Source organism: Apteryx rowi, unplaced genomic scaffold, assembly GCF_003343035.1.
Source record: "Apteryx rowi isolate R43461 unplaced genomic scaffold, aptRow1 scaffold_32, whole genome shotgun sequence".
Taxonomy (NCBI): Eukaryota; Metazoa; Chordata; class Aves; order Apterygiformes; family Apterygidae; genus Apteryx; species Apteryx rowi.
The window spans coordinates 1727029-1744938 of NW_020449641.1; the positions used below are offsets into that span (position 1 = coordinate 1727029).

The 17910-nt window shown below is 52.9% G+C and overlaps 2 protein-coding genes and 3 non-coding genes across 7 annotated transcripts in view; 4 read left to right on the forward strand and 1 right to left on the reverse strand.

The window, feature by feature from the left end:
- Positions 1–154: 154 nt before the first annotated feature.
- NCL (nucleolin) lies at positions 155–7399 on the forward strand. Its single transcript, XM_026070979.1, has 14 exons — positions 155–282; positions 1156–1447; positions 1766–1906; positions 2328–2513; positions 2759–2842; positions 3135–3270; positions 3592–3728; positions 4234–4360; positions 4575–4708; positions 5061–5193; positions 5295–5446; positions 5892–6018; positions 6483–6721; positions 6917–7399. Exons 1-14 carry the CDS (start codon positions 205–207, stop codon positions 6994–6996), a joined length of 2046 nt encoding a protein of 681 aa, XP_025926764.1. The 5' UTR covers positions 155–204; the 3' UTR covers positions 6997–7399.
- Positions 2987–3055, forward strand: LOC112968607. The gene has a single exon (XR_003254393.1). It is a non-coding gene; the product is annotated as a small nucleolar RNA SNORD82 (small nucleolar RNA).
- Positions 5496–5572, forward strand: LOC112968608. Its single transcript, XR_003254394.1, has one exon. It is a non-coding gene; the product is annotated as a small nucleolar RNA SNORD20 (small nucleolar RNA).
- On the forward strand, positions 6201–6339 carry LOC112968602. Its single transcript, XR_003254388.1, has one exon. It is a non-coding gene; the product is annotated as a small nucleolar RNA SNORA75 (small nucleolar RNA).
- Positions 7400–12040: 4641 nt separating the features above from the next.
- Positions 12041–17910, reverse strand: part of ARMC9 (armadillo repeat containing 9) — a 113360-nt gene continuing 107490 nt past the window's right edge. For all 3 annotated transcript variants that reach the window (XM_026070968.1, XM_026070970.1, XM_026070971.1), the window contains one exon: positions 12041–13389. In XM_026070968.1, the coding sequence (XP_025926753.1) occupies positions 12192–13389 (1198 nt within the window). In that variant the 3' untranslated portion in view covers positions 12041–12191. The remainder of the gene's footprint in view (positions 13390–17910) is intronic.

Genomic DNA, 17910 nt, shown 5'->3' on the forward strand with positions numbered 1-17910 from the left:
GTGGGAGCGCGGGGCGCCCGCGGCGGCAGCACCCACGGCCCCGCGCGGCGCGGCCGGGAGCCACGTGGTCGGGGCAGCTGCCCGCCCGCAGATGGAGTACCTCGGACGGGATATGTGCTTGTAAGCCTCTGCCGAGGGAACAAACGCCTCTGAACGGCTCCCCGTTTCTTTCAGACTCCCAAGAATCAGATCAAACAGAAAAAAATGGCTCCTCCCCCCAGGAAGGTCGAGGAAAGCGAGGAAGAGGAGTCCTCTGAACTAGAGGAAAGCAGCGGAGAAGAGGTGATGAATCTAGAATGCAACCGAATGGGTCCGTGGGTCCCAAAGTGTTGCAGGGTTGGGGGGGTACATTATTATGAGGAACAGAACCATAATTAATCAGCAGCCAGTATATATCTATTGATTGTAGCTGAAGAATAAACAGGATTTTGTAAGAGGAAAGCAATAAGGGAAAAATAGTTTAACTGGTAAGTCTGTGTACTTCCAGAGTTTGAAAGGACTGCTTGGGTCTTACAGCAGTTTCTAGTACTGATGAGCAAGTGGGTGATAAATAATCAGGCTTAGAAGGACCTCAGCAGCTCTACTCTTGTTTCTCATTTTATGCCACACCTAAAGAAATGTGCTCATTTTTCTAACAAGTCACTTAACCACCCACAAATAATATACAAGACTAAAAATTTGAGGCTGCAGGATGCCACCAGGGAAATCGTAGGTGTTGTTTTGGTAGCAGAGAACTCAAAGATGCTTGGCTGTTCCAGAAGTTGTCAAAGGCGCAACAAAGCTGTTTTTGAGCTTTACCAAGCTAATGGTAATTTAACAGCAACTAAATAAGCCTGTTAGAAGGATACTTGCTAGATTGCAGTTGCTGTGTATTTGTAAGGCTGCAACGTTGAAGTAGTAATGCCAAGGCGTAGATGCAGAGATGCACAGAAAAAGTGCAGGAGTCTAGAGAAAGCAAGTATTTGATTTATTGGGTGTGCAGAGGTAGCCATTTGTTTGCTGCGTCTCCTAAAGTGCCACCTTCCCATGAATGTGGCTGCATAGTTCTCATCAACTGTCAAGGCATAATGTTACTGCAGTGTTGTGTTTGTCAGGTCTGAAATTCCTTTAAAGGAGCTGCGTAAGAGTCCTGCACTCACTTAATGTCTCTTTCAGATGGTTCCTCAGAAGAAACAGCAAAAAGCAGCAGTTACACCAGCCAAGAAGGCTGCTACCCCTGCGAAGAAGGCTGCTACCCCTGCAAAAAAGGCAGTTACACCAGCCAAGAAGGCTGTGGCTACTCCAGCTAAGAAGGCTGTTGCTCCATCACCTAAAAAGGCTGCTGTCCTAGCCAAAGGAGCGAAAAATGGAAAGAATATCAAGAAGGAAGAGAGTGAGGAAGAAGATGAAGATGATGATGAGGATGAGGAAGACGATGAGGATGACGAGGATGAGGAAGATGACTCTGGTAAGCTACTTTTGGAGTATGTGCCCATCTCATAAGTTGACTAAAGCTGGTTCAGCCCAGTGGCTGGATTTGAGTACCTTTAAAGCTGACAGTTTGGCGTGTTTTAATGCTCGAAAGACTGTTTTGTTAGTGAAAGGTGAAGAGTGGGTGAGGTTTGCAGGAGAATTTCTTGGACTGCGCCTGCATTGTGCAGGGTGCGAAGCACGTTGTAGTTTCCTGATTGTTCTCTGAACTTTGCCAGAATCCAGCAGAACAAACTACTTGATTGAGTTTGAAGGTTGAGTGCTCTGGGTGAACACTTGTTGTGCTTTGTTGCAGATGAGGAAGAGGAGACAGCAGTGCCTGTGAAGCCTGCAGCCAAAAAGCCTGCAGCTGTACCAGCCAAAAAACCTGCAGCTATGCCAGCAAAGCAAGAATCTGAGGAAGAGGAGGATGAAGATGATGATGAGGAAGATGATGGTATGTGGTCCACAAGGTTTGAGAAAAGCTTGGTCTAACTGTTAGAAAATGCGATTTTTAGAAGACATGAAATTGATAAACACTTACAGGGAACTCTAAGGAGGTAACTTAATAGGGTAATTGCAGTGATGAGTATGTATCTGTCCGTGTTTACTAGTCCGATATGGCTGAATGGGTATTGATTTTCCTATTACTAATAAAACTTTCTCTTCATTCTTAGTGAACAGGCACTGTCTTTAATGCAGTAAAACTTGAGGGAGGGGCAGCTTGTTGTAAGCACTCTAAAGGTATAAAAATGCTTTCTTGAGATCATGTAAATTTATGCAGACATGCAGAACTCTTATTTCACATGAAGTTTTTTGATTTTAAAAAGTGGTTTAATCTTGAACACACTTCAGGTTTTGTGCTGAATTCATTTCAGAGTCCGAAGATGAGGCCATGGACACAACGCCTGTTCAAGTAAAGAAACCTACTCCAGTAAAGGCTACACCAGCTAAAGCCAAGGCAGAGTCTGAAGATGAGGATGAAGATGATGACGATGAAGATGATGAAGATGAAGAGGATGATGATGAAGATGAGGAGGACGAGGAGGAAAGTGAGGATGAAAGTAAGTTTAAATGGTTTGGTGAATGTAGCTGTCCATAATAATGGGAAGGATCTCTGAACAAAATTTTTGTCTAGTTGTGGTCTTTTGGAGTGGAAAGTAATGAGCAGTTGCCATGATGGCACAAGAAGGTCTTGTGTATGATCTGCATAAAGATACTCATGTGCTGATCCACCATAGGAGAAGCTGTGTTTTGGGGGTTTTTTGTACTTTGAATTCAGTGTTCTTTTATTCCTTCTCCATCACAGAACCTGTCAAGGAAGCCCCTGGAAAGAGGAAGAAAGAAATGGCCAATAAAAGTGCACCAGAGGCCAAGAAAAAGAAAACAGAAGGTAGGCTGCTGTGGGGTCATCAAAATGATGCTCACGGCATTTGCAAATTTTTAGAGAGATTTGGGGATCTTCATTTAATATTGGGCTATTGGGTGAGAAGAGACACAATAAGCGAAAGGATAGGATGTTCAGTGTGTTTTTGCCAGCACAAATGATGATTCTAAGGGACTTAATACTGAAGCATGATGTCATTTTAAGCAGAAACTGATGTGCTAAAGCTGTCCACAGTCAGTTTCCAATTCATCTAGCTGTCTTAAAGAAAAACTCAGCTGTATTTATTTATTTATTGAAGGGCCTGCTTCAGCTTTCTCCCTCTTCATGAGAAACTTGACACCAACCAAGGAATATGAAGAACTGAGGACTGCTATCAAGGAGTTTTTTGGCAAGAAGAATCTCCAAGTTACAGAAGTTAGAATTGGTTCTTCCAAGTAAGTTCTTTGAAATGCTGGGATGCTTGCTTGATACTGTATGGAAGCTGGGAGAAGTGCAGGATGTGTGCAGTACTGATAGAGTATAATGTTTGCCTGGCCAGCAGCTGCTTCAGACAGTGCATCCCAAAAAAGAAAGCTGCTGCCTAAGTACAGAGCTGTTGTGTTCTGTACTATTGCTTTGGTTTTCTGGGGCAGTTAACACTTATTTTATTAACGCTTTAATTTGACCAGCCCCTTCTGGTTCTGGGTTTCTTTGTATGTGTTTTCTGATACGAGAGCAGATCAGACTAGATAATAAAGTTGTTCTTCTTCTTTCAGGCGATTTGGCTATGTCGACTTTTCATCTGCCGAAGATCTGGATAAAGCTCTTCAACTGAACGGAAAGAAGCTCATGGGTTTGGAAATCAAACTGGAAAAAGCAAAGAGCAAGGAAAGCCTTAAAGAGAATAAGAAAGGTACAACACATTAATCTGAATACCTGTGGGCATTGAAGAAAGAAACTATAATAATCAGTAGGTGATAACACTTAGCTTAGAGCACGCCAACAGTATTACTGATGGCCACTATGTTACCCTTCTAAAGCAGATCTCACTGGTTTGGACTCTTTATCATAAGCAGCTTCTCAGTAGTTTCTCTGTGTGTTAACATACAGATATGCAAGCTCTGACTGGAGTGTCTGCAAACATAATTTTAAGAAATATGCATACTAGGGGTGTGAGGAAGAAATGTGGCTCTGTCCTTGGCTTTAGGACCCACATTCTGACTTGATGCTCTTGAGAGAAAGAGAAGTGTAATGGCAGCTTGTCATAATTGCCTTTTCCGCTTCTGAAATGCAAACATCCTGTGTTTTTTTTCTGCTGGATGAATTCACTCTGGTTTTCTTAATAAGCTGGCAGTATATGAGAGGATTTTAGCTAAATGGTAATGTGAAAGTAACTTTGTACTTATTTTCCTTTGTAGAGAGAGATGCTAGAACACTTTTTGTGAAGAATCTGCCCTACCGTTTAACTGAAGATGAGATGAAAAATGTGTTTGAAAACGCAATAGAAGTCCGACTAGTATTTAGCAAGGAGGGGGCCAGCAAAGGGTACGTAGCTGAGAGTACTGCTGGCTGCTTGCTGTTTCTTAAACACTTAGAGCATTTTGATAAGTTTGCGTTGTCTTTTAGCTGTCTTGGGAAACCTGCTGGATTAGGTGTGCTGAAAATGCCAAATCAGAGCACTCTTTCATACTCCCCTGTTCATAAACTTAGTCCTTCCTAAAAGGAGGCATTTRCTTATGTTTTTTCTCCTGTGATCTAGGATGGCCTATGTTGAATTTAAAACAGAAGCTGAGGCAGATAAAGCTTTGGAGGAGAAGCAAGGCACAGAGATTGATGGTCGTGCCATGGTCATTGACTACACTGGTGAGAAGAGCCAACAAGAAAGTCAGAAAGGTACTTTTCCATATTGGTAATGTGCCTGCAGGTGACGCTTAGGATTTAATTCCACTCAGTTTTAGAAGTTTGAGAGGGATAGAACTACTTGAAGCCTTGCAGGAAAACTGTAAGTTAGCAGTGAGGCACCTTTTACCTGATTTGTACTCTGGTTCCCAGGCATTTCATGTCTGTGCTGCGTGTTTCAACTGGAGGAAGATAACTAGTCCAGGTGACTAAACCAGTACTGTCTTTAGCCTTCTGTGCCCGCAAGGGAGGGGCAACAATTATTTTCACCCTAGGGAGGGTCTTCTGTAGTGAAAGAGAACTGTCCCTCTCCAGACTTGCACTTCTAATACTGTTTCCTTCATAGGAGGAGAGAGGGAGGCAAAGACCCTAATTGTAAACAACCTCTCATACTCTGCCTCAGAAGAGACTCTTCAAGAACTGTTTAAAAAAGCTACTGCCATCAGGATGCCACAGAACAACCAGGGCAGGCCTAAAGGGTACGTTCTGCATCTGTACCAACTCTTTCAGTTGGCATTGTGAATGACTTTCAGTGATTTCCTGTGCTCCCAGTCTAACTGAAATCTTCTTCTCCAAATAGGTATGCGTTTATAGAATTTCCCACAGCTGAGGATGCCAAAGAGGCTTTAAATTCCTGTAACAATACAGAAATTGAAGGCAGAGCAATCAGACTGGAATTCAGTTCACCAGCATGGCAGAAAGGGAACATGAATGCAAGAGGAGGTTTTAATCGTAAGTGTTTGACTTGCTTTATAAAGACTTGCTTTATAAATGTTAGTGCTGGATATGATGATTGATTATCTGAAATGCTGATGAAACTATTTCCAAAGTCCTCTAGATAGTCAAGTGCTGATCCAGCAGAGTTTTTTGTCCTCTTAGTATCTGTATTCATAAGATACAAGCATCTATTTAAAAAAAAGGGGGAATTATTTTGACAGTACCAAGTTGGTCTGTGGAGATATTTTTGACATAAGGTTCTAATTGCAGTCCCCAAAAATTTTGAAGACGACTTTGGATGCTCAGCTGTTTTGGGCTGCCTTTAAAAAAAAAACAAACCAAACCCCTTAACAACACCATAAGCTGTTCTGGGAATCAGTTATGCAAACTGATGTCGATAAGCGATCAATAGGTGCTTTGCTCAGACTTGCAGTTCTCTAAATGGATTCTCTTTCCACAGAACAAAGCAAAACGTTGTTTGTCAGAGGCCTTTCTGAGGACACAACAGAGGAGACGCTAAGAGAGTCATTTGAAGGCTCTGTAAGTGCTAGAATAGTCACGGATAGAGACACTGGATCATCCAAAGGGTATGTGAAACCTCATCTGGGATTCTTTTAGTTATTTCAAAAAGAGACCCTGGACCACACCAGTTTGTTAAAATGAGTTATCTGTAATGTTTACACAGGTGATTCTCTGAAACTGGTAAATTGCATGGAAATAGAGTACAAGCTTAAAGCTTAGATTCAGTTAGTAGTGGATAGTGCACGTTCACTTCTCAATGAGCTCCTTCCTGCCAACAAATCCATGGCAGCCTATGGATTCGCACGAGAAGAATAGTAACTGTTCAGTATTGGCAAACTCGCAATGTGGCTCCATCGATTGTGATTAGCCACTGCTGTTCAACAAGTAACATGTTCCTGATCGCTGATGTGAGGAACGCAGAATTGCAGGGGTGTTACCTAAGAGATTACCATCAAGTACCTGTAGGTGACCTTGCATAGAGTTTGTGGATCCTTTGGAGGCTGACTGTCTCTCTTATCCCACTGCCTAGGTTTGGATTTGTGGACTTCAGTTCCCCAGAAGATGCCAAAGCAGCTAAGGAAGCCATGGAGGATGGAGAGATAGATGGAAACAAAGTGACACTTGATTTCGCCAAGCCAAAGGGTGAATTTCAACGTGGCGGCGGATTTGGCGGTGGATTTGGCGGCGGATTTGGTGGTCGTGGTGGCAGAGGAGGCAGAGGAGGAAGAGGTGGATTTGGTGGCAGAGGTGGTGGCAGAGGATTTGGAGGTAAGAAAATACAAGAGCCCTCTGTTCCAATGGATATGACCAGGCTTGAGTCATGCTTGAGAGCGTGTTGGTGCGTTGCCAGAGCCCTTGACATGAATTTATTTTTTGTCCTGTGCCAGAGTGGGTTTGGAAGGGCGATGGTGTCTATTTAGGGATAATATGCAACTCTGCTTCTTGACCTAATTCTCTTTCTAGGTAGAGGAGGTGGCTTCCGAGGAGGCAGAGGAGGAGGTGGAGATCACAAGCCGCAAGGGAAGAAGATAAAGTTTGAATAAACTCTTCTCCCTTTCCTTCCCCTTCTGCTCTGTGAGACTATCTGAAAGGACTCCGGGGGTTTTTATTCTCCTTTTATCATGGCGGAGCCTTCGGAGGACATTCCAAGATGCGAAGCAGTACTGTGAGCCACTTGGAAGAAACAATTTTCATTTCAAGGAAGAGACAGCAAGCCATTTTGACTGCTTGCCTATTCAAACGAACTTTTTAAAAGAAATGAGTGATAGATGTGTGGGAATTTACTCCTTGTCTGTGAGTTGTCTTGAATTTATAATGTTTTACCCATGTACAAAAATATTTTTTTTCCTATAAACTTCTGTAGCATTTTTTGCTGTAAAAATGCAGAATGTTTTATCATTTGTGCTTCAGCACCCTGTCTTGGACAGATTAAAGGACCTAAACTGGTTTGTGTTACTTCTGCGACGCTAAACAAAGTAGGGCTGGGAGCGTTGGTCTGTCTTAAGTCTTTATCTTCTCTCTCCAAGGTCTTTAACTTCACCAACAGCAGGCCAGAGCATGTTCAAGGCAGCCTACCCGCGCTAGGCTTAGAGTGCTTGCATTTACATGGAAATACTAGGGATGGGGATAAGCCTTTTGGCAGCAACCTGTGCAATGCTGTTGGAAGCATGAGACTAGAAGTGCAGCTATCTTCTTGCCACTGAAGAAGGATGTAACTTTGCAACATTTTTTTCTTAAAAGAGTAAGTTCTAGTCTAGTACCAAACTCATCCAGATCCCTCACACCTTCTCTGAGGGCTTTAGCTCTTTTCATTAAGCTCAAAGCTAGCAGTAGTCTTGTCTTCTCTTGAATATATGTGACACAGCATGTCAAGTTGACTGAAACATGGTGATGGGGTAATGGTGGTGTCTGGCATTCCTTTATCTGGCTTGGGAAAGGGAGATAAACTTGAGGGCTTGAGAAGTTTTGCAGGGACATCTGGCCTGTTCCCCTGGGATTTGGCAGCTGTTACAAGGCAATACCACTTTTCTTGAGTGAGTGCAGTACCTGGGTGCAGAAAAATGTGTGCAGCAACTGTTCTTTTGGTTAAATCCAGGCAGCGTTGGATGCTACATTGCAGTTTCCCTTTGCACAGGTACCTGCAAGCTGCAATATTAGCAGGATTTCTGTGCTCTTGAAAGCCCTAAGGCCCACTGGAGGCCTGTGCTGCTGCCTGAGAGTTACAGGCTCTTGCCCTCAGGTGACTTGACGCCTGCCACACCAGATCGCTTGACCCTAAGCCTCAGCTCTGATTGTTATTACGGTGTGACCCCCTCCAACCTGGCTGCCTGTTGTAGCAACACTGAGAGCGTGTAGTGCCTCTTGCCAATAGCCACTGGTAAGTACGGGGCTACGTAGGGCTCCTGCTGCAGCCTGCAAAAGGCTGGTGCAGCCAGGTTCTCCCTATCTTCCCGAATCCCAAAATAGAGCCTCTAAGGGGGGAAAAGGGTTCTTTGCAGCACTGGTGTTGCAAGAGGGGCTGTCCCTGCCTCCTGCTCCTGTGTTTGAAACTGCACCTTCCTGTCCTTGTTAGGAAAACTGTGTGTGTTACTTGCTCTTGCTCACGTTGAGTAGGGGGAAGGTGTGAAAAGAAAGGACAGTGGGCACTGAGGGTGTCCTGCAAGGGGTGGGGGGAGAAAAACCTGCGTGTGAAAGCGGAGCGGGAATGCTTGCTGGTGGCTTGGCTGCGCTGCTACCGTTTGCGAGCTGAAGAGGGGTTCGCACGCTGGAAAACGCTCTTTTCCCAGCCGTCGCTTCGATAAAAAGCTCCCTTCTCGCAAGCCCCATTTGGGCATCAGCCATTTTAGAGCCTGCGCCGCGGCCCCGGCGGCAAATGGTCGGAGCGCGGCGCGGCGCGGCGCTAGGTGGCGGCAGCCGCCCGGGTCGCCGAGGCGCGGGAGGCTCCGCGCGATGCTCCGGCGCCTCGGGAAACGCGGGAGACGAGCGGAGCGGGCCGGGCCCCGCCAGCCCTTCCCTGCTCCCCGCAAGGCAGCGCCGAGCACGCTTCCGCGCTTAAAAGCCCCGAGACGGGCAGAGCGAACGTATTTGCCCCCGGGTTTGGGGGTTGCGTGTCGCGGCAGGGAGCCAAGCTGCTCCTGAAGGTGCCGGGCTCCGGAGAGGGTGGGTTTCGGGCACGGCAACCTGAGACGGAGAGAAAAGGGTCTCTGCCTCGGTGCCTGCTGTGCCGGCTGCTGGTGTTGCACCCCATGCCGTCCCCAGGACTGACTACCTGAGCCCACACGTGGCTTCAAACGCCCTCCCGGCTGGCACTGCTGTGCCTGCCACTGCTGTGGCGAGTTTGGGAGTGCTCAGACAAGCTGGATGGGGGCTGTGGCGTGACCCTGGCGCAGGCTCATGGAGCCCCTGGGCGGGCGGCTCCAACAGGCCTGGCCACAGCGGGAGCTGCCGGCTCATCTGTGCCGCCTGCTCCGGGCTCTGCTTCCCCAGCCCTCCGCCACGCTGAGGGCACCTGCAGGGTTTGCTCCCGGGGGACAGCCCGCCATTTAGGGGCTCTCCCCAGCCCCGTGCGCTCCACGGGGGCTGCAGCCCGGAAAGCTGCTCCTCTCCTCCGGGTGAAGAGGGGTTTAACGATGCCAGGCTGCGAGGCAAGGCTTGAGGGCTCCCGCATGGCTGTGCTCCTCTTCACCCCATCAAAACCCAGAGCCGACATGGTCTGTCCCTGCTGCACCGTGCAGACGTGGCCTTGCTCTGCTCTGGGGTCCCTGATGCGCATGGCCAGGGTGTGTGTCACTCTGACGGTACTCCGGTTGGGAAGAAAAGGCTGTGGGTGGGCATGGTCCTGCCGTGGGGAATGTGGCGTGGAGTGGTGACAGGGGCAGCGTCACGGGCACAGCCTATGTTAGAGACAGCTGGTGGGGGCCAACCCCCCCCCAAAATCCCCCCCCAGTGCCTCAGTTCCCCTTTCTGCCCAGACACATCCCATTTGCAAGCCCCCTCTTTCCTGTTCCCTGCACCCCAGCCCACAGCGCTGTCCGAGCTGGGGCGAATTCCATTGCTAGCCAGCCGGGCTGCCTTGGCCAGCAGAAACCCGACAGCAACGACACGAGGTGAGACCTTGGGTTTTCTTCTCCTTTTTTTTTTTTTAAACCTTTATTTAGAAACTAGAATATTCACCAAATCTACAGGGTTTCACTGCACRGGTCCCGCCAGGTGAAAAGCAACATCGAAAGGTTTATGTGCGCAGCCCTGACTCTCCGTGCGCAGCGCCACGGAGAGCGAGAGCCGTGCCCTGCGTGCAGGAGAAGTGCGCGGCCTAATTTACTGCACCTGACATAAATTACAGAGGTGTCGTTTTGGACAATATTTCTGAACTCGCTCCCTTTGGCGAGAAAAGGAGAGGGGATGGCAACGTGCRTTGTGTGTCATGCCCCTGCGCTGCCGTTTGCCCCAGGGCAACAGCTCTGCTGTGGCCTCTGGGCGCATCCGAAATAAAAGTTCACAGTAATGCCGCCTGCCCGGGTACCGGCGGCGCCCGGCCGAGCCGAGAGCAGCGACGGGCTCTTTCTCTTCCTCCTCTTCGACTTTGCAGCTCGTCTGAGCAGACGAGGGGGCATTAGCCGAGGAGAGGTGGTGTGGCCTGGCATGAGGCTGGCTTTTTTGGCTGCTTTATGCCCTTTCTTGTTTGTTTTCTAACCTGGGGAACATACAGACTCGGAGTAACTGAAACAGGCACGTTTCCAAAACACATTAACAAGAGCAAAAAAAAAAAAAAGAAAAGAAAAGAAAAAGGCACTGCACAGGGGGACCTTTGAGGTAGTAGAAATTTTTTCCTTCAATGTCTGGCACCAGAGAGAGCGAGAGAGAGCGCGCGCGCAAGAGCACACGTGCGTGTGCATGTGTTTCTCTGCATGTTCAGGGCCGCACGTGTCCCCCACGCGCGGGGAGGGAGGTCTCGGGGTGCAAGCCTGGCCCCGGGAGCCGACACACCGGTGCCCGCGCAGGCGCGTGGCTTTGCACACGCGCGTGGCTTTGCCTGCAGTCCCTGGCCCGCCGTGGGGCCGTGGGGCTGGAGAAGCCCCCCCGTGCGTGGGCGCTGCCGCAGGCCTGCCAGGGATGGGGGTTTTCCCGTGGCAGCAGCTGGCCGGGGGCTCACCGGGACATCTCGCGTGGGGCTTTCGGGAGGGGAAAAGGGGCAGCATCTCCCAGTCCCGTTCCCTGGCTTGGTCCTTGGCCACATCCAGAAGAAACAAACATTGCAACCACCCGGAAAGGAGCAGACGGGGTGCGAAATACCTGGGCCCTGCTCCGCAAGCCGGAGAGGCACCAGCGCTCCCGGGGCCGCCCCAGCAGAGCAGTGCCTGGGGCTGCCCGGGCATCTCTGCTCGCTGCCTCGGTCACGGGCAAGGCCAGTCCATCTCGTCCCTTCCCTGCGAGGAAAGGAACAAATCCCTGAGGCATTCCGGTCGGGTACATTCCTCTGCGTGCCGGCTCCCGCACGGCTGGGCGCCGCCGTTGTGCAGGGATCTCTGCGCTGGAGCCGAACGCTGCGCCTGGAGCCCTAAGGGGAGCGCGAGGCTGGGGAGGTGCAGCCGCGGAGGAGAGCCCTTTCCCCCACCGGCACTGCCTTCGGGGGGGGGGGGGGCGAAGCTGGTGCCACATCATTAAAACCTTGCATGGAGGAGAAATTGGGGCAACAAATAAAATTCCATGACTTTTGAGCTGTAGGGGCTGATGTGCTTGTAAACCACTCAGCCCTCTGAGCAGCGGCTTCCCCAGGCAGCCAGACCCTGCGCATGTCCGAAAAATACCCATGCTGCGTCCCTCCCGCCTCCCGCCATGTCCTTCTCCGCACTCCGGTGGAGGTGGCACCTGAGGCACAGACCGAACCTCTCCTCCCACGCGCTCTCTCTCTCTCTCTCTCTCTCTCTCTCTCTTCATTTTGTGCTAGTTGTTTTTTTTCCCTTCTTCTTCTTCTTTTTCAGCAACCCCCAACCCAGCTGGAGATAAGCAAACCACATTACAGTACAGGAACAAACACTCTCACAACCCCTGTCCATGAATGCAGTCTCTCTCTCGCTCGCTCTCTCTCTCTCTCTCTCTCTCTCTCTCTCTCTGCCCACCTTGCCCTGGAGGCAGCTGCCCCTGAAGAGCCTGTGCCACGAGCCGAGGCTCACCCCTTCCCGGAGCAGGGCTCAGCCATGCCGGCCCCCTTCAGTCCCAGCTCTCCAGAGAGGCTGAGCTAAAGGATGTTGAGTTTTCTCGAGCACGTCAAGTTACTGTGGACCAAGTTCCACATTTGGAGCAACTCTGGAGGCAGCAGTTTATGAACCACCAGCATACTCCGGAAAAAACACGGCTCCTTGTTCATCTTGCTGTTCTTGTTCTTCACAATGCCGAAAGTTTTGAAGCCCTCGTGCCCAATGGGCGATACCTTGAGGACCTCCAAGCACATCCCTAAGAAGACATCGTCGATRGGGTACAGCTCCAGGGTCTCCGAGGTCTTGTGCAGCCTCTTGGCTAGGGGCCCATCCATGATGAAGCCCCCACCCCCTGCATAGGGTGGGTAGTTGCTTTTGTTGTAGAGSGCACTGGGGATGTAGTACTTGTTCTCCTTCTTCCGGATCGGCTTGGCCTTGTAGAGAACATCCCCCACAAAGAGGTCCTCTCCCTCTTTCTTGTCCTCCAGGAACTCCAGGATGTTGCTGGGACTCACAAACACATCATCATCACCTTTGAAGATGTAGCGGACATTGTCACAGTAGATGTTCAGCCACTTGAGGAAATGGACCTCTTTGAGGGTGAGGTTGAAGAAGCTGTCCAGGAAATCCCACTGCAAGATGTCCCCATAGATGTGGTTCTCGTAATCCAGCAGTTTCTGGTAGTTGACTCTCTCCTCCTCCTTGGAGGCTGTGCCCAGCAAGAAGAGCGTCCTGATCCTCTTCCCTTCCACCTCCTTCTCCTGGCCCCAGGTCCTCCGAATGGCCTCGCGGCGGTCATGTTGTGTGATGATAGACTTGACTACTATCAGCAGGTAGACATCCCCGCTGCATTTTTCGGGGTGGTTGATTAGCATGGGGAAGTAGCGGCAGTGCCGATAGAGCAGGAACTGCTGGAAGTTTGGCTCCAGCCCTTTGAACCAGTCCACCTTGCTGAAGTTCTGGTTGGCCGAGCAGTTGGTAGTGGTGACGTCCCAGGATTTTGCGTGCTTCTCTGTCACGCCCTCTTTCTCCACAGGAGCTTTCTCCTTCTTGGTCTTCCAGAAAGTGCTGGTGAGGAAGGCGGTGTCTCTCTTCTGAGTTTTCGGGGGCTCTGGGGAGAGMGGGTCTTTCTGCTCCTGGCCCTGCATGAACTGGCTGGGGGCCATTCCCCTTTGCAGCACCGTCACCATGATCACCAGCAAGAAGGACAGGCAAACCGTTTTGTAGATAGTCTTCTTCCTAAAGAGACAAGACAGGTGGGTTAAGGAGAAGAAACTGCAGGCTGCAAAAGGCTTGTCTGCAAAAGCACCTTCTGGAGAGATCATGGGCTGCTCCTAAACTGTGGCCCATCTCCTTTTGATCCCACCGCAGCCTTGTGGAAAGTGCTGTGGGAAACCTCCACGTGCTTTTCCCTCCAGCACCCTGCTTGTGGGGCAGCTCCAAGGCCACACTTAACCACGGGGACAGGCACCACGCGCGCGGCAGGTGGCCACGGTGTCATCTGAAAGAGCCTGGCTCCGTGCAAAGAGCAGGAAAGGGGTCCCATGAAAGAAGAAAATGGGGCGAGAGAGCATGTGATGAAGTCAGGGAAAGGCAGAAGAAATGACAGTGACATTGGGTACAGGTAGGGTCCTCTGACATTATTAGCATGGCAAGAGTTCTGCTGAAAATAAGAGCTTCATTGAAACAGCTGCTTTGAAGGAAAATCCCAAGGGAAACCCCTGCTTCATCGGTCTGAAAATTTCAGTTTAGGACAAAAGCTCCAAGAGACAGAGAGGTTTCCCATGGCCATAAGCTGGCCTCGCATGTTATACAGCACCAAGAAAGGACTGCGGGAGCCACCCAAAACGGGCATCGTCGGTTCGTTTCCAAATGGCATTTCAGGATAAAAATCTGCTGTTCGAGATGGACTTAAAGGTTAAGCGGAGAAAAGACATGAAGAGCTCCGCATCCCCCGCACGCGAACCAGCGTTTCTGGGGGGCGCAGCTGGGGGATGTGGCCAGTTCTGGGGACCCATCATTTCTCTACAGCGATACAGAGGGATCGACAGAGCCACTCTAGTGACTGTCGTGGATTTGCTCCAAATGAGACACACACACACACACACACACACACACACACACACACACACACACCCAAACCACCCCAACCCGCTGTCTCCCACACAGTTCAAAGCAAGGTGGGTTTTTTGCCTTGTTGATGCCTCCGGAGAGGAGAAGAGCTGCCTGCTCTGCCCGTCGCCATCCCGTATGGGCCCCCAGCGCCGGCTCCCCTCCCCGGCTCCCGCATCCACACTAATTTCCTCCGGCCAGCCACCTTGGGGTGTCTCCCCATGCAAATCAACGCTAGGCAAACCAGCAGCAGCTGGGCTCCTGCCTGCCGAACACGGCCCCGGTGCGGCCCGTCTCCCCCCYGCTTCGCCCATGCAAAGGGGACACGCGAGAGCTCAGCAGAGCTGCTACGCTCGGCCCCGGGAGCCCGTGTCCCAGCTGGCACAGAGGAGGCACGCGGTGCCCACGGGATTTGCTCCTGACTGCCCTTTACGGGCTCGCACCTTGGTTTCCCCTAAAAAGGGAAAATGCAATTTATTCTCCAGCCCGGCCCCTGAGCCGTTCATCCCCTTCTCCCTTCTGCAGCCAGAGGGGTCGAGTTTCCCATTTCCTAGACTGGCTGATTTTTCCCAAGTTACATGTTCAGGGACAAAAAAGAAGAGTTTTAAGGGCACAAGCTAATTAACGGCCTCCTCTTTGCCGGAAGACACACGGGACAGGACAAACAGGCCATTTCTCTAGGGATCCCCAAGGTAAAACCAAGCCTCTCCACGCTTGCAGCAGCTCCCAGCCACGGGGCTGCTCCTGACCCGTTGGGCTGCAGTAGACGGATGTGACAGCAGCCTCACGGGCCCTGGTGCCCGTCCTCTCGGTGACAGATGGCATGTCCCAGCCCCGGGTGCCCCCTGTCCCGGGACAGCCCCAGGGCCTCCCAGGGCCTCTTAGGGCTGGATGTCTCAGGGACGATGGCCCAAAACGCAGGCGGGACCAGGAGCTTCTGGGTGCTCCAGTCTCTGGCTTCGCCCTCAAGCACAAAGACCTTTTCAGCCCCGAATTTACATGGGAAAACCGCGATCATCGCTACCAAGGAATGTGAGCGCTAGCGTGGAAATAAGCAATTACGGGCGAACGGCTGGATATTCTCCGTCAGGTTTTATATGTGGCCACTCATCTGAGACTGATGAGGGAGCAGTCCTGATCAGACCTTGCCCTTCCCTTTAACCCCCTCGGGGCCGCGGCTGCGGCAGGCCCCGGCAGCCGCCACGTYAACCCCGGCAGGACCGAGCGCTGCTTAAAACCTGCGCATGGGCACCCGGCTCCACAGCGGGAATAACCCAGGTCGCTCCTGTATAACCGGGAGGGGGGGGATCCCATCACAGCAGTCCCCTCCTAAACCCTCCCTTGCTCCCCTTCCTTGCTCCCGTCCCGTCCGTGCGCTCCCCACCACCCCGAGCACACACKTGGCAAAATACGCAGCATCTAACCCTAAAAACTGATGAAGACAGGGCTGGTGCTACCCGGTCCAGATGGGTGCCCCCCTTGGCAAGGCCCTTCCCGGCCGCGAGCACGAGGCGCATGGAGCTGCTCGCCCGGCAGGAGCTCGGCTTCCTCCCCCCGTCCCCCCCCGTCCCCCCCCCTCCGGGGCAGCCGCTGCTGCTGCTTCAGCCCAGGCAGGAGACGCTGCCCGGGAAGAGTTCAGGGACCGGGGACTCTCCCCGGGGTCTTTCGYTGAGAGGTGGACCAAGCACGGGGGKGGGAATAGCCTGGACGGATCTGGCTATATTGGGGAGGTGCCAGGCAGCATCATGTAAACTTATTCCTCCTCCCTTCAGCCGACACCGTTTCCCAGCTCTCAGCAGTGCAATTTATGCTCCTTTACAAAACCATATTCAGGACTTTTCGCATTAGGTCTGAGCTTGGCCCACTGGTGCAAAACCACGGGGAGACACGGCTGGATTCCCATGCAGGCAGGGCGACGCTGACGGGCGCCCAGGCTCACCGGTGGGACGGCCGCGGGCTGCGCCCCGCGGGCCTGCCTCCCTGCCGGTGTCCTGCCACCGGTCCGCCCGGCTTGTCCATGGTGCAGGGTTAAAACATGGGTTTTTATGGGATAAAAGGCTAATAATGATGGKTCTCTTTTCTGATCTCGAGTCTCTGTTCCGTGGCGAGCTCCGGGGCTGAGAAGTACCTTAACGGGAATAAAGCAGCCGCTGCCCTCTCAAGACCCCAAGAACCAGGGGGCTGTAGGACAAAAAAAACAAGGCAGAGGAGGAAAAACTGAGCCCGTTGGGGTTGCTCTGGCTGCCATCGGATAGGGGTAACCCTGCCGAGCCCAGTGCCCTGCGCGTCCCCGGTGGGTGCCATGCTCGGGCGCAGCAGTGTCCCCGCGTGGGACCCCACCGCAGCAGGGCCCGAGGAGCCACCAGCTGCGTGGCTCGTCCTCGCCGGGGTCCCACCGGCGCCAGACAGGGCCGGCTCGCCGCACCGCCGGTGTGAGCCCGCTCCAGCCTCCTCCTCTTCCCTCTTCTCCAGCGGGCAAAGCTCAAAAGCCTCCCTGTGAGCCAGCCGCCGGCTGTGCCCAGGGCGGTTAAATATAACCCCCAAATTAAAGGCAGGCAGTTTCCCTTCCAGGCGGGATGCTGCGGGGCAGGGGCGGCCCCAGGAGACGCGGGCTCTCCAGCCCCGCTCCCCGGAGAGGCACTCGCCGCCTTCGGACGGGCATGAAAACCTCGTAGACAGGCCGGGACTAGCTATTTAACGGCTCTTCCTAACCCCTCAGTCAGAGCCGGTCATTAAGCCGGCGGGGGCGAGGGGATCGCGTCGAGGCGCAAACGCTGCGGGGAGAGCGCACGAACCTCCCCGAAAAGCGGCCCGTCCCCCCCTCGTGGCAGGCGCCGGCCTTAAATAAAGGTACCAAAAATGCCCGTTTCTCCCGCGGGCATCTGCCCCCCCCCCCCGCCCGCCCGGCGCTGCCGTGGGACGGCGCGGGTCCGGCTCTCCCCGCGCAAGTCCCGCTCTCCCGGCGCCTCCGAATAAACCACCGGGTGCAAAGCACGGGTGGGACAGGCGTCCCGGGGCGGGGGAGGAAGCTACAAAGCGGAGGGAGGGCAGCGGGACTGACTTGTGCCCCGGCGCCTCCCTTTCCCGGCGCCCGCGGTGCCGACGGCAGCGTTAACCGAAACGAGATGCGGTTTGAGCGGGGAGCAGGCGCAGCCCGGGCCGGGGGGTGATGGAGAAGGACCCCCCGCCTCGGGGGGTGCTCTGCAAGCTCCGCTCTGGCTGGCGGGAGCATCGCTCCTGCGCTGGGACAGACGGACGGGGAGGCCACGGAGCCGTCCGTCCTCGTCCGTGCCGCGCGTGCAGCCTCCGCTTTCCCCGCGCTGCGCCGGGGGGGCTCGTCCCCTCTTGGGGGGCAGCCGCGGCGCTGGGGCTGCCCGGGAGCTACTGGGAGCGACTGGGATGCGCTGGGTGGAGGCAGCTAGGGCCCGGGGGCCGCCCGCCCCCGCGCGCGCCCCTCGGTACCTGCTGCTCTCGCCTCCTCGCGCCGCGGCCGTTAACGGCTGCCAAACGGTCGCCGGCGTTTAAACGGCGGGGCGGCGCCCCCCGCCATTGGGCGGCGCGCCCCCCCGAGGCCCGCCCTCCGCCGCGGCCCCGTTGGCTGCCGCTTCGCCGCCTCCCGCCCCCATTGGACGGGCTCGCTGAGGCGCC

What these genes read in the sequence shown, in the direction of transcription:
- NCL (XM_026070979.1), top strand. Translation starts at nt 205, where the DNA reads ATGGCTCCTCCCCCCAGGAAGGTCGAGGAAAGCGAGGAAGAGGAGTCC. An exon ending in GGATGAGGAAGATGACTCTG is followed by an intron (nt 1,448 to 1,765) that starts GTAAGCTACTTT and finishes GCTTTGTTGCAG; the next exon opens with ATGAGGAAGAGGAGACAGCA. An exon ending in GGAGGAAAGTGAGGATGAAA is followed by an intron (nt 2,514 to 2,758) that starts GTAAGTTTAAAT and finishes TCTCCATCACAG; the next exon opens with AACCTGTCAAGGAAGCCCCT.